Below are 14,337 nucleotides of genomic sequence, written 5' to 3' on the forward strand. Positions count from 1 at the left end.
AATAAACAAGAACATGGAGAGCTTTCACCTACTTTTGATATGTTACTTGATCGACTTGCAGATCGCCCTGGGGACTTTTCATTCTGAAAAATAAAATCAGAAACACTGATTAAAGGAAAAATGATTAAAGGCAAGGGCAGGCCAACTTCTCATCACCACAGAGAGACAAAAGAGCATCGTGCAGGTTTACTGAGTGCCTCAGTGTCCCAACAGACGGACACACAAAGAGCTCATGCAAAATGGCTTTTATCAGATAGCATTTCTCTAGTATATAACAGTACAGTGTTAATATATTTCAATTAACTTCAAAGTAACAATTAAACTAGCAATATTTGTTTACATGAAATTATTCTTTCTACAAAAATCCCACTATGTATTCTCTTTGCAAATTAGACAGTGGAAGTACAGCCCATTGTTTTACTTTTGTTTTAGCAACCAGAATTATGAGTAAATTCTAGTTTCCCAAGCAAATAAATACCCTGCGCTTGAAGTGTGGTAGGAACCTTCACCTTGTGCTCTTGAGAAACCCGTTTTATTGGTCTTTTCTGTCATTTCACACGCTTAGAAACACTTGCTCTTTAAAATTTAAAATGTTCTAAGTTATGTCTTAAGATTTAAAACTTAGAAATGTCTTAAAAATCTATACCCTGCTCTTGCCTCTTAAACAATTTGTAGTTTAGAAGAGATGGCACACCAAGAGTGCTTTTGAAGGGCATTTTTTTATACCATGAAATTTTAAAGTAAAAAGTGACCCTAAGGAGTTCAGCTTCCTAATATGAAGGTAGGCGATTCTTTCCCAGGGAACTAAAGACATAGGGTCTAAGTCAGGGCTGATGCTGAACTTCTGACTGCTGTCTGTTTGCTATTTCTCTTCTTCTAATGACCTGTTGGAGGATAACTGAGCAGAAAACCAGAGTTTATGGACATGCATGCAGTGTGCACACAGTACACACTCAACTTAATGCTGTCTCAGGACCTCGCAGCATCCGTGTTACCCACGGAAGAACAAACCAACCAAAAGTGCTGCATAGATGGGGAGGTGCTCTCCAGGATCCAACACATATGAATTGAATTTGGCAGCTGATTGTTACGGGAGGAGGGAGAATCGTTATGTTTGAGGTGACGGCCACTGGTGGGCTTTCTGTCACCAGTGGATGGCCCCACTGGTATCCCTGATACCAAATGCTGTATCCCTGAAATTTCCCATAAAGACTTGTGGTGGCAGATGTGCTGCGGTGGAGAAACAGGCTACAGGCACTGCAAACTGGCGCTGTTTTCTACACAGATCATGTGACATCCATCTCCTGTAAGTACTGATATCACCGAGGGGCATGTTATTACAGACTGAGATGCATCACGAAGATGTGATTAGTCACACCTAATAACAGCCTGGGATCCAGCCTGAGATGGATGTGCTTGCTGCCCACATTAGCTGCCTGTGTTTCCCTGATTAGCTCTTCTGGTGATGGAGAACGGCACTTTGCTCCTGACAGCTCAAGTCTTCTCCCAGACACTAGTTAACAAAATCAATCCATCTTCCTCTCTCAATGAAATTCAGAGTTTTGACACATTATTGTGTGAAACAGCAGAAAATAAACCATACAAAATAATAGGTTTTTGGGGAATGCTAGTAGTAGTGATAGTGGTTATTTTGCTTGCCCATTTTTCATCCATGTGGCATTTGAGAGTGTGTTCAAGGCGTGCTAAATGTACTGATGCACCATGAACCAAGAAGAATTGAAAATGTGATGTAACATGTGTCCTTAACTATTCAAACTAAATAAGCCTTGGTGCTAGTTTGAAATAAAACAAAGAGGGTCAATTCAGTTTCCAATGGAGACCAGTTCACCATAGGGATATGTATTTACTCTGTGTCAATAGCCTCCACTCAAGGAGAGGAGGCATCCAGCTGATAGTTTTGTGCCTCAGAGAGCTGTATAATATGAAATCTATTGTCCCTATTTTCTCTGAATATAAGGTCAGGCACTGGAAGAAGAAACTTAGCTTAGGGAAAGGTTAACTTTTTCATGGTTAAGTTCTCTAGTATTCTATGCCAGCTCATGGAAAAGGCAAGCTCATCAGGGAAGTGAATGGGCAAGGCACCAGGGATATTATTCCCATGTTGGCAGTGATCTAAAGTGTGAGAATGTCTTGCCATCAGATGTATGCTGGCATACTGGCATTAGTTAGAGTGGATGTTTGACACTGGTGCACGTGGATTTCAATGTTACAAAATGGGGAGGATGATACCTTCCGGATTGTTATAAGAATAGAATAATATATGAAGACAAACATTTTTCATATTACAAGGTTATGCACAGGTGGAAGAAACACCCAGAAAAATTCCCACCAATTTATGGTGGCCATGAAGAATATAGGAGTCACAATGTTTCCCCACCAACATCTTGGTTTCTCTCTCTTTTAATGTTTGGATGGATTATGTTCTGGCATGTAAAATTTAAGAAATAACAAACAACTGGATAGCAAGTAAGTGTGCTCTTCCCTGGGAAAGACTGTTTCTCCCATGCTTAGTATTCCCAGTTGTCTGTAATTCTTTGATAGAATTTATCCTTTCCAGGTTTCCCCCATTCACTTTACCATGTCTGCTGTTCTTGTTCAGCTCGTGTTTATGTGGTCATGTTGATGAGAGTTTAGAGGGGTAGCTTCTGGCATTACTAGGAAGTACAATCTCACAGCAAAGTCCCCGGTTCTCTGACTCTTCCAATCTTTCTGCCCCCTCTTCCGCAATGTTGCCTGACCAAATGAACACTGAAGCACAAAGAAGCAGACTGAGTTGCTCTCACAGAGTCAGTGATGTGCTGCTTTTCCTCCCAGCCTCCCCCGAGAGTAAGGATCAACAACACATGAGAAGAGAAAGAAGCAAGCTGGAAGGGTGTCAAGGAATTTAGTACTCTATTTTTACAAAGGGAGCTAAAACTTGTAATAAAATAAACATTTAAAATTGCAACTTGTAGACAAAAATAAGGAAAATTAGTCAGAGCTCTGAGACACTCGATAGTGCAACAAAATTTTTACTGATAGATTCATAAAATGTCTTCCAGCAAAGGAAAAACAGTAAATGTCATTGGGACATTAAAAGTTATTTGACCTTAAGCATTGCAGAGGCTTATAGAACTCTTCACTTGACTTTTATCTAATAAAATCAGAAACACAAATTTAGGAGATTATTAATCCTTAGATTTGCAAGAGAAAGACTGCTTTCACAATTTGAAACAAATTTGAATCAAACTTTAGATAATTAGATACTGAATGGGGTGGACTCTGGTCAGGCCATTCTGGGATTCTCAGGAATGATCACAAATCCTGCTTTGCGGGGCTTCAAAAAGCAAAAAAAAAAAAAAAAAAAAAAAAACAGTTCATTGCAGCACTTCCCATCATGTTCAATCAAGGACAGGCATACATCCTGATGTGTTTACCATCTCTGTTCCTCTCACCTATATGTGATCAAACACATCTGGTGTAGTTGGTTCAAACAAACTTTGTTTAGCAGAGTCAAAACATGTGGTATGTTCCCCAAGAACTACATCTCCCAGCACTCCAGGAAGTTATCTTGTCCATGGGCAAGTGGGGCTCACAGGTTAACTTTCACTTTTACAAGATGACCACTTTTTTTTTTCTTGTTTTTTGAGGCAGGGTTTCTCTGTAGTTTTGAAACCTATCCTGTAGACCACGCTGGCCTTGAACTCACAGTGATCTGCCTGCCTCTGCCTCAAAGTGCTTGGATTAAAGGCGTGCACTACTACTGCCTGGCACAAGATGACAACTCTTAACTACCTGAAAATTAATTACATTCATTCAAAAAATATTAAGCCCAAAGGAAAAATAACTCTCTAGAATGTAGCTTTATAAATCATCACTGTTTGGGTGGAAATTTCATCCCAAGCCTCCTCCCCTGGGAGTTGCCTCAGTCAGACTCCCTCTATGAGAAAGCCCACCAAATGATGACCCCTCCCCAGAGATGCTCAAGACTACTCCCACAGGGTATTTAAACTGCCCTGGCTCCCAAAGAACAAACACGTGGTTTTCCAGTCTTTCTTTCCCAGTCTCATCTTTGGGGCCTGGAAGGCTACTCGGGAGCATTGGTATCCATTAAACCTGTTTTTTTTTTCCTAACTCAGTTTGATTTGGTCTGATTTGGATTATTGGGTTGGTGGAGATATTTATTGAGGTGCAGAAACTTTTCAATCACACATTCGAAAAACATTAAAAACTGTATTCAGATAAAAATTTGTTATTGTAGGGACTGTTGAGGTGACTCAGCAGTTAGGAGTGTATGCTGTTCTTCCAAGACCTGAATTAGGTTTCCTGCATCAATATCCCTCAACTCACAAGTCCCTGTAACTCCAGCTCTAGGTAGATTCAAGAACTTCCTTTGACCTCCACAGACCTCCCCAGACACATGGTATACACATACATAGGCACACACATATGAAGGCGCAAGTCATAAACAATCCCACACCAGTTTGGAATTGTGATTAATAGGGTGGTATTTATTTAAAGGGGAATAAACTTACAGATCACCGTTCCAGACAACAGCCCTCTGCGCACGCAATTAGGAAGAAGTCTAGTCACGGGAACAGGAGCAGGAAGTAAAGAGAGAGAGGAGGGAAGTGGCCGCTTTTTTTAAAGGGAAAGATACCACGCCCCAATGGGCTGGTATCTTGGCGGCTATTGGCTGGAGGAGCGGAAGGACCTCCCGCAACACCTCCCCCTTTTATTTAAGTAAGAGAGTTCTAAACCTACTATGAAATTATATACAATAAGTACAAATATCCTATTTTAACTAGCTTAGGTCTTATATAATAAATAGCTTGGCTAAGTCATGAGTCGAAAGTAACTACATTTATATAGTCTTCAACCCCATCGAAGATCTGAGAAGGGAAATAATGTTACCTGAGTAATTAGGAAGTGTAATCAAACAACTTCTAAAACATGTAACAAATCACAGAGACAACTAGCTACCTGGGCAATCACCCAAGGTCACGTTTGCAGCGTTGAAGCAACCAACTTTGGCTAAGGCCTAACATAACTGACACACCATTTTCAAAGGCAAGAAACTTGTCAAAACTATCTTACCCTGTCTTGGCAGGATATGACAGTCCTGTTTTTTTTATTTACAGATACTCTGTATTTCTGTCAGTGGTTGAGGTATGGGCATTTCTTTACCCAAAGGCCAGTTCAGCCAAGAAGAAAGGCTCCAGGTGGAGTGTCTTTGGTGCTCAACATTCTTTCGGGAATAGAGCGGTGTTGTCAGGAGCAATTGTGTCTCACTACCACAAAACTCTGAGTTAGATTAAAGGCCATTTTCTACAGCTCTTTGAAGAGGTTGAAGATTATCTATCTATACTGAGTATAATCTCTATGTGTCTAAAGAACCTGATTAGTCTAATTATAAATGACAAACTTAGAATACTATTGATCTATATAATTCTCAATGCCTATCTAACTTGAAGACTAAGACAATAAACAACTGTGAAACAAATGAGGACAATGACCTCCAAATATAAACAATGTACAAATATACATTGCAGTATGGTAAATGTATATCAATACACAAGCAATATGTAAGTATCTTAATCAGAGGTAGAAATGTACACTGCAATATGGTAAATATATACAATATATATCAATACAATATATGTCAATACATAAAAATGTTTTTAAACAGAGGTAGAAACATGTATGTATACAATAGTCAATATAATTTCACTTTGTATCAATATATAAGAATCGATACCAATACATTTGTCTCAAAACAATAACTCACAAGTACCAACAAGTACCAATCTATTATCCCTCTTTTTTTTTTTCCAAATGATCCCTGAGCTTATTATAAAATTACTTCCCCAACCCTCAACCATATACCAATTTATAATCAACCCCTAAATGATGTCCCTAAACCCAAGGGCAAACTTTACTGGGAGAGGGGACGTCGTCCTCTAGAGTTACTTGGATAAAAATGAACTTTACAATTATTGTAAACATTACAATTATTGTAAACATTGCCAGTATTCAATGATATAACAGAAAGGATATAAATATAAAATAAAAAATTTTATGCTGATAAATTTTAGACAGAAGAGATTCTTTCCTTGAGACAAGCACTTTTTAAATAATCAGAGAAGAGAAAAGTTTCTCACTCAACATGTTAAGGGAGAGAGCGAAGTGTAATGAAGACAAAAAGGAAGCATAACCGTAGATGAGAAAAGATGAGAAAAACTGAAAGATGACTAAGGAAACATCATTCCAACAAATCTGCAAATGGAATAAAGAAAATGATGCTGTCGAAAAATAAAATTCGTAGGAACTGATGATGAAGAAGAAGAGAGTATGAAAAGCCCTTAACCCAGAAAAGCTGAGAAGTTAAGTAAAAGGTTATCCAATCCCCAAATAAGGACACGATGATTGTACGGCTGAGATATTTTGGTTTGGAAGAAAACCAATTTAAATTTCACTTATAATAATCTGTCAAAGAAGCCTACATTTGCCTGATTGATGTGATTCGTCTTTTATAAATGAATTGTCAAACAGTTTGAGACAATAACCATAAAGACATAAAGAAGAGACAAGACAATTGTTCTCTGTTTTCATTTATGAGTACAAAGCACAAAGATGTTTTGAAAATATTAACATATATTTAGATGTTATTGTAAATCTTTGATGTATTATCATGATTTCCACAGAATAGGATGAATGGATTCACTCCAAGTTTTTTTTTTATCATAGAATGTCAACATGTGTCACCCCCAACACATTGAAAGAGACAAAGTTATAAAACTAAATGTTGAATAGATATTTCATACATCGTATCAGAAAGTGAATGTAAATTTTGAGTAAAATATAAAAAGTCTTAAAATTCAATATAAATATAAAATTCAAAATAAAAATATAAAATGTCTTAAGAGACAATGCTTTAAAAACCAACAGTAAGCAAAATCCTAAAGAGTGAAATGTTGGAATGCCATGTACGAAACAACTCCTTTCTGTGAGGGAGGCTACTTTTCTTATTATCCAATTTTCTCAGAGTTTCTAGGAAACAAAAGCAAGAAAATAGAACATTTGGTAGAGAAATTCTGAAAGAGGAGCAAAACCCCAATTTTCTCTTATTGATGGTGTGGTGCTACAGCTCAAGTGTTCATAGCTAAAGCAAATTACTGTGGCTAATGAGATGCCAGTGTGGGGTCCAGACACCAGACAATTATACCAGGGCAGCATCTAAGTCTCCTAAAATGTACTCTACCCATCCTGGATGGACAGAATAGTCACGGGCACATTCCTTCCCAGGGATGTCATCTCTCTAGTGTTCTGCTTCAGGATGACTAAAACAGATTCCTCTCAATCAGATGTGAACAGATCTAGCAACTGTTGCTTCCTTCCTATCACACACACGTGCCGTATAAGTTCTTCTTGCTCTTTTCTCTTACCCTGCTCTTGGTACTCTCATCACAATCAACAAGAAATCAAGTGTCAGAGAGGCGGAACCAAATTCCAGATGCTGAAGATGCTTGGATAAGTAAGTGGGGGAGTGTCTTCTCTCAAGTTGAACCACACCCTGTCCCATCATTGCAGTGAGAAATTATATTTTTACTCACCACAATAACCTCTCATGTCTTCTTCATGGAAATACTACAAAGTCAATAAGAATGGCTTCCCAGTAAATATCCAAAAATGCGATTGATGATTAGGAACCTATTTAACAACTAAAGTGTAAAAGCTTAAAGGACATGAACTATAAAATAAAGTTTACTGAGGCTCACAGTCACGTTCTGAGCAGATGAGAGCACAGGGCCAGTCTCTGATGGAAAGATAGTTTTATAAGATATAAATCTTATAAAATTGACATATAAATAGGATGAATTAGAAAAAGTCAGGCTCCTGATGGAATGATGTATAAAGTATTGGAAACAAGGAAATCTGAAATAGGTCTAAACTGTAAGGAGTTTTATGATGAGAAAAAAAAAATGACACAGCTAAGACAGGACCCAAAAGCTATTAAAGATTGAATTGTTTTGTCTGGAAAATGTATAGGTTCCCAGAGAAGCCAGAAGATGGCGCTGGATCCCCGGGTGCTGATGGTACAGACCTGGGTGGTGGAAATGGAAGCTGGGTCCTCTGCAAGAGCAAGTGCTGTTCACCTCTGAGCTGTCTCTTGCCCTCCCCCCATACGTGGAAGACACACGCAAAGAAAAAGGCAAGAGGAAGAAACTCAACAGGAAAACAATCACATGCTAGAATGGAAATTCACAGAAATAAAGAATGCTGATCATTGCACACATGAGAATACGATTAGAGCCGCAGCAATCAGGAAGACGTCGCTTGAAGAAACATTGTCCTATTGAAGGGAGACTTTAAAGGAATCGTCGCTGGTTGGTGAGCATAGAAGGAAAGAATGTTTAGCACCGTGATTTTCCTTTTGCAGTCTTATTGGAAAACAACCCGGCAAGATGTAAGATTCAAACTATCACTTTATGCAGTAGCATCTCTGGAGAATTTATGTTTTATTTAAAGCTCTATTTTAATAGAAGCATCAATACTCCTGGTAAGAGAGGTATGCTAAATGTTAACGTCTCAAAGTTTGAAATCCTCATCATCTCAGACTCTGTTCTGTGACTGGAACTCTGGGCGCCTCAAGAAGGGTGTGTCACCTGATTCTTTTCCAAGTTTTCTCAACAGGGGGCACCGTGGGCAAGGTGCAAGGCTGAAAGGAAATGGCTGGGTGTTTCCTATGGGCGTCTTTCCTGCCTCTTGTGCTCCTGAAGCTTACTCTTGAAAAGGAAAAGTTCCGCGATGGGGTAGGTACATTTTCCTCCTGCAGCAGTGCCTGAACCTAGTGGGCAATTTCCTCCCACTCGCAGGGGCAGACTCCTGGCGGGTTTAGAGATGCCAGCACCTGTCGGTTGGTTTCAATTTTGTGAAAACTCTTCTACTTATAATGAACCTATATTGGAACAGCATTTTAATAAAAAGAAATGTATGTGGAAGTGTGTGTGTGTGCTTGCACGGGAGTGTGTGGCATGTGCACACACGTGCACCATGCTTTGTGTGTGAAATGAGAGGGCAGTTTGCAGGCAGAGCCTCTCACCTTCCCACTCCGTGTGTTCTAGGGTAGAACTCAGGCTATTAGGCTTGGCAGCAAGTCCCTTCACGTTCAAAGCCATCTCACAGACCCATCTGGAGAGATGGCTCAGCGGTTAAGAGCATTGCCTGCTCTTCCAAAGGTCCTGAGTTCAATTCCCAGCAACCACATGGTGGCTCACAACCATCTGTAATATGGTCTGGTGCCCTCAGGCATACACACAGATAGAATACTGTGTGCATAATAAATAAATAAATTTAAAAAAAAAAGAAAAATTTTTCTTTTCTCTTCTAATTAACAGAGAGAACAGTGCTCTCTTTGTTTGGGTTTCTATTGCTGTGATAAAACAGTATAACTAAATGCAACTAGGGAGGAAAGGGTTTATGTCATTTTACAACCTTCAGGTCACAATCGCTGAGGGAATTCAGGGCAGGAACTCAAGGCAGGAACTGAAGCAGAAGCTGTGGTGGGATACATTTTATTGGCTTGATCCTCATGGCCTGATTGATCTGCTTTCTCTAACCACAGAGGACACCCTTGTTCAGGGAGGTACCACCTATAAGAGGCCAGGCTCTCCCATGTCTATCAGAAATCAAGGAAATGCCCTTCAGGCTTTATCCATAGGCCATTCTGGTGGGGGCATTTTCTCACAAATGACTCTAGCTTAAATCAAGTTGACAAAACAAAACCCAAAACCCAATCAGGCCAAATGCTCAACAATAGAGAGAGATAACTAAATAATTTAGAGTCAGTCACTCCCTGGAATATGGTGTAGTTTTAGAGAAAGGAAGTGGATAGTTAAGATTACCTAGAAAAAAATCTACTGACAAGTTCTATTGTTAAAATGCTTTCTTCTTCCAAGAACAACATGTAGATAACCATTCCTTTTTATGGCCTTTTCCCCGTGAGTCTTTAACATTTCATCATTTGTCTTCACTTTTCTACCTGAGCATCTGGGTGCCAGTAATAACTAAAGGTGTTGGGTGCCCATTTGACTCTCACAGTCACATACCTGTACTTTCACAGGTATACCAGGTGTCTTCAGAGCCCTGCCACTCTCTGTCACATCGTGAAGAATCTCATCAGAGGCTACATGCCTCCAGGAATCCCATCTCATTCTACTCAGGCAAAGTCTCCATAGAAGGCTAAAAATGGTGGATACTAGCTAACAATAATTAATCACCCTACCAATATCTATAGTCTTGCGGTCCCAGTATTGTCATGATGCTTTGATTATATCTGTGTCTGAGGAAATATTCCCTTTCCAGTTCAAGATGGTAGGTGTTAGTCAGGACTGTTTCAGTCACCAGGATTGTGGCAATTTGGATGTAACTGAACCTCCGTAAACTCATAGAGAGTGACACTATTAGAAGTATGGTTCTGTTGTAGCAGGCATGTCCTTGTTTGTAGTAGCCTGTCACTGTGGAGGTGGACTTTGAGGTCTCATATAAGCTCAAGCCACACACAGACTCAGAACACTTCCTGTTGCCTGCAGGATCAAGATGAAGAACTCTCAGCTCCTTCTCCATCTCTATGGCTGCCCACATGCCATCATGTCCTGCCATGATGATAATGGACTAAACCTCTGAAATTGTGAGCCATTCAATGAAATGTTTTCCTTTATAAGAGTTGTTGCAGTCATAGTGTCTCATCACAGCAACAGAAACCCTAAGACAAGCATACTGTACCATCATTTATATTTTCCACATTTATTGATATATCTATTTAAACTGACTAGGCTTCTCAAGTTATTTAATTGGGAAAAGCCTTCTGTTTCTTTGTAGTTGAAGATGGAGAAAATCCACGAATCTTTAGCATTTTTGCTCCCTATATTATTATTATTATTATCAGTAATAATTATTATTATTCATGCATACTATTTTTTAATCAAGTTAATAACTTAGAAAGTGATTTTGAAGATGTGTTCTCCTTTTATTTATTAACTACAGTCTAAAACTGCTTAAGATACTCTGGTAATTTTCAAATATTCAAACCTGTTTTGGTATAGGAATTACATTGTTTTCTACTACAGCCTTAGGAGTGGGGATACATTTGCAAAACAGGTTGAATATTAGACATCAATAATTTAAAGTCTGCCACTTGGTGGGATGTTGTCATTAATATTTTTCATCTTTTGTGCTAGTAAAACACCTTAATGACCACATATTTCTCTAAGATGTAAGGAAAAATTCAGTCTAGTTTGTTTATTAAGTTGTGGAAAAGATTTAAAAATTTCTAAAAACCTAATGGCATATGCATAATATATACATTATCTCTCCAATTTGGTATCAGAAAATTTATTTGGATGGAAAATTAGACAATATGTCCATTACATTAAAGAGTTTGTTAATTAAAAAATTCTCATATTTAGAAAAAAGTTGATCCATATAGATTTTAAAATTCTTTTCTTTCTGCACTTGTGGAAGAGCCACATTGAAATGGAACAGGGAGCAACTACTTTGATTCAATTACTGTGAGTAACTTCTACTGTTTTTCTGCTTCATTATGCAACCCTTTTCTGAGTCTTCCCTCTGACAATAATGCATAAAGAAATAAGATGGAATTTTATACCTGAGAACACAGATTCTAGTTTTATTCAAGATTTTTCTAGTTGAACAAATCAACACACCAGCTTAACTGTGGATGAGAACATAATTCCAGGATTTTCTGGTAGTACCCACATTACTGCTACATAGAAATTTCTGCTGAAATGAAACATTCTCTCCTGAAAAAAAGGAAGGAGGCTCCCTAAGCTTTAAGAGGCAAAGAGAACTTACAAGTCTCAGGAAGTAAACAGAACTTACAAGTCTCTGTTGGGAAACAAAACTAACAAGACATAAGAAGTCAACAACTCACAAGGCTCAGGAAATTCCTAAAATATACAAGATTTACAAGGTCCCTCCCCAAAGTTATACAAGCAGTATGGCTTACTGTGGAGAGGAATCTCTCACACATGTTAGACTATTGACATGCCTGGAAGTCATGCATATATAGAAGAGGTAAAAAATGTAAAGTATAGAATTTTTCACTACAGTACACAAGAAGATAGATATACACTGTCATCCAGATATTGATGTTTTGGAATAAGGCAGTATTAGGAAATTATGGATTATCACCAGAAGATTTGTCTATTATATGACTAGTTCCCAGAAAGTTGTCATTGAGGACAAAAATCTTATTTTTATGATGACTTTTTACTTGACAATAGATTGTACAGGACCTTGCAAATTTGATCAGTGTGACTCCATTTAACTAAAACAAAAATGAGAAAACAAAACTAAGTACCTGATGTGTACTTATTTGACTTTAGTATTTATTGTTTGTTTCTGGTCAACATGCTCAGTTTATGATATTAATCTGGTCAGAATACCTTCAAAAATTTTATTTTTGTTATAATTGATACAGTCTTTCTATGAGTCTAAGACTCCCTCAAACTTAGAGTGATGCTCCAGTCTCAGCTCCCTGGATGCTGAGATTATAGGTAAGCACCAACAACCTGGTCAAATTATCTCTTTCATAGAGATAAGCATGATTCTTTTTTATGTGTTTCTATATGATAATAAAGATGATAATGATATATTGAAATCAAATCAGACCTACGAAACATGCAATATGTACAAGTCTACTATTCCTATGTAAAATGAACAGATAATACTCTTTGAAACATGTATGAAAACAGCCATTTAGGATAACTGATATGCTTTCTTTACATAAAAGGTAACAGGGCGTACTAATCCATTCACTTCTACAATGATAATGATGTTTTGGTTAATGGGCACATTCAGGATCGGTACACCGAAGACAACTGGGAAATTACCTGTGAGCGGATGACAGAGTTGGGGAGCAATGCTACTCAAAAGCCCATCAACTACGAATCAAAAGTGCAGATGACTGCTTTAGTTTCAGTTGGTTACTGAACAACAATAAATCTAATTAGTCCAGATTCAGAAAGACTGATCTATGGTCGTTCCAAGCAGATAAACTAGCACTTGCCACAGAGGTAGTCTGCTAAGAATAAACCTTTTAATATTAGTAACATATTTACTTATAATGCCACTAAAATTCCTAAATGCTTCAAAGTGATGTAACATTTATTTCACTAAAAGTTTTATGCCCTCCCAAACAGTGCCGTCACTGGAGACCAAATGTTCAAATACATGAGCCTACAGGGCCATTTTTTATTCAAACAGCCACATGTACTGCACATTTTAATTACTTCAAAATTTAGTATGCAAGTTATTCCTCAATAGGGTTATATAAATAAAATGGATCATAGCACTCTTCTGCTGCAAGACATCTATTGCATTATGGCATGTTTTGGAATAAGATTTAAAGTTCCTGTTGTGGTTTCTACAGTTCTATGGGATCTTGCAACTGTTTTACTCTCTGTTTACAGTTATTCTTTTCACTATTATCAGGTTTCCTTTCTGACACCAAACACATCAAATGAAGTCGTCAGGACCACTTCCCATTTCCTCAACTGCATGAACCTTCCTGGTAAATAGTCACAGTCTTGCTCCCTCATTTCCTTTAATTCTCTGATCAAATGCCACAGTTCAGGTAAAAAGAAAAGCCTCAGGTTATACTGCTTGTGAGAGATCTCATGTTACAATCATATGTTAATCTTGACCAAATTGTGGCAATCCTCTTATCCCCTGGTCTCATAACTAACTAGTGTTTTTTTTTTTTTCAACACTTACTCATTTGCTGTTGTTCATGCTCTCCACTAGGATACAAGAGCTGTGACAACGGCAAAGTTTGTCTTGTTCTGTAGCTACACTTGCATCACCTAGAGTTAATGCATGTTACACTAAGCATAACTCCCTACAATTAGTTGTTCAGAAAGTACCAGCTAATTTCTCTGTAAGCTGCAATGCTAGAAAAGCTCTATGCACTCTTTGAGACCCCATCCATCCTTTACTTTCTTCTTGTGACTTACTGCAGTGACACATGTGCTTCATAATACTAAACACAGCCAGAACTGCTGCTCCCAATCTAACACTTCCCAGAGTGCAAAGATTCATGGTGAAATGGGCAGTGATGCTTACAACATGTAAAATACAATGCCTGAGGGATGTGTGGTGAAAAAGAAGGTATTTTGTAAAAAAAAAATTCAGAGCTATGAAAAAGAAATAATCAGTACATGACAGTAAATTATATTACATCCCATAAACACAATAAAAATTCCATAGCACGCATCAAGCATGCTTTTATTCTATTATTGCCATTATGTAGGTATT

The 14,337-nt window shown here is 38.0% G+C and overlaps 1 protein-coding gene across 6 annotated transcripts in view; it reads right to left on the reverse strand.

Annotated features, from left to right (window-relative positions):
* Positions 1-14,337, reverse strand: part of Marchf1 (membrane associated ring-CH-type finger 1) — an 824,174-nt gene that overhangs the window by 185,604 nt on the left and 624,233 nt on the right. For 5 of the 6 annotated variants that reach the window (XM_057752265.1, XM_057752263.1, XM_057752264.1 and 2 more), the window contains one exon: positions 33-83. The exons of the other annotated variant lie outside the window; for it this stretch is intronic. In XM_057752265.1, the coding sequence (XP_057608248.1) occupies positions 33-83 (51 nt within the window). The remainder of the gene's footprint in view (positions 1-32; positions 84-14,337) is intronic. 6 annotated transcript variants of the gene reach the window in all.

This window comes from Chionomys nivalis, chromosome 20, assembly GCF_950005125.1.
Source record: "Chionomys nivalis chromosome 20, mChiNiv1.1, whole genome shotgun sequence".
Lineage (NCBI taxonomy): Eukaryota > Metazoa > Chordata > Mammalia > Rodentia > Cricetidae > Chionomys > Chionomys nivalis.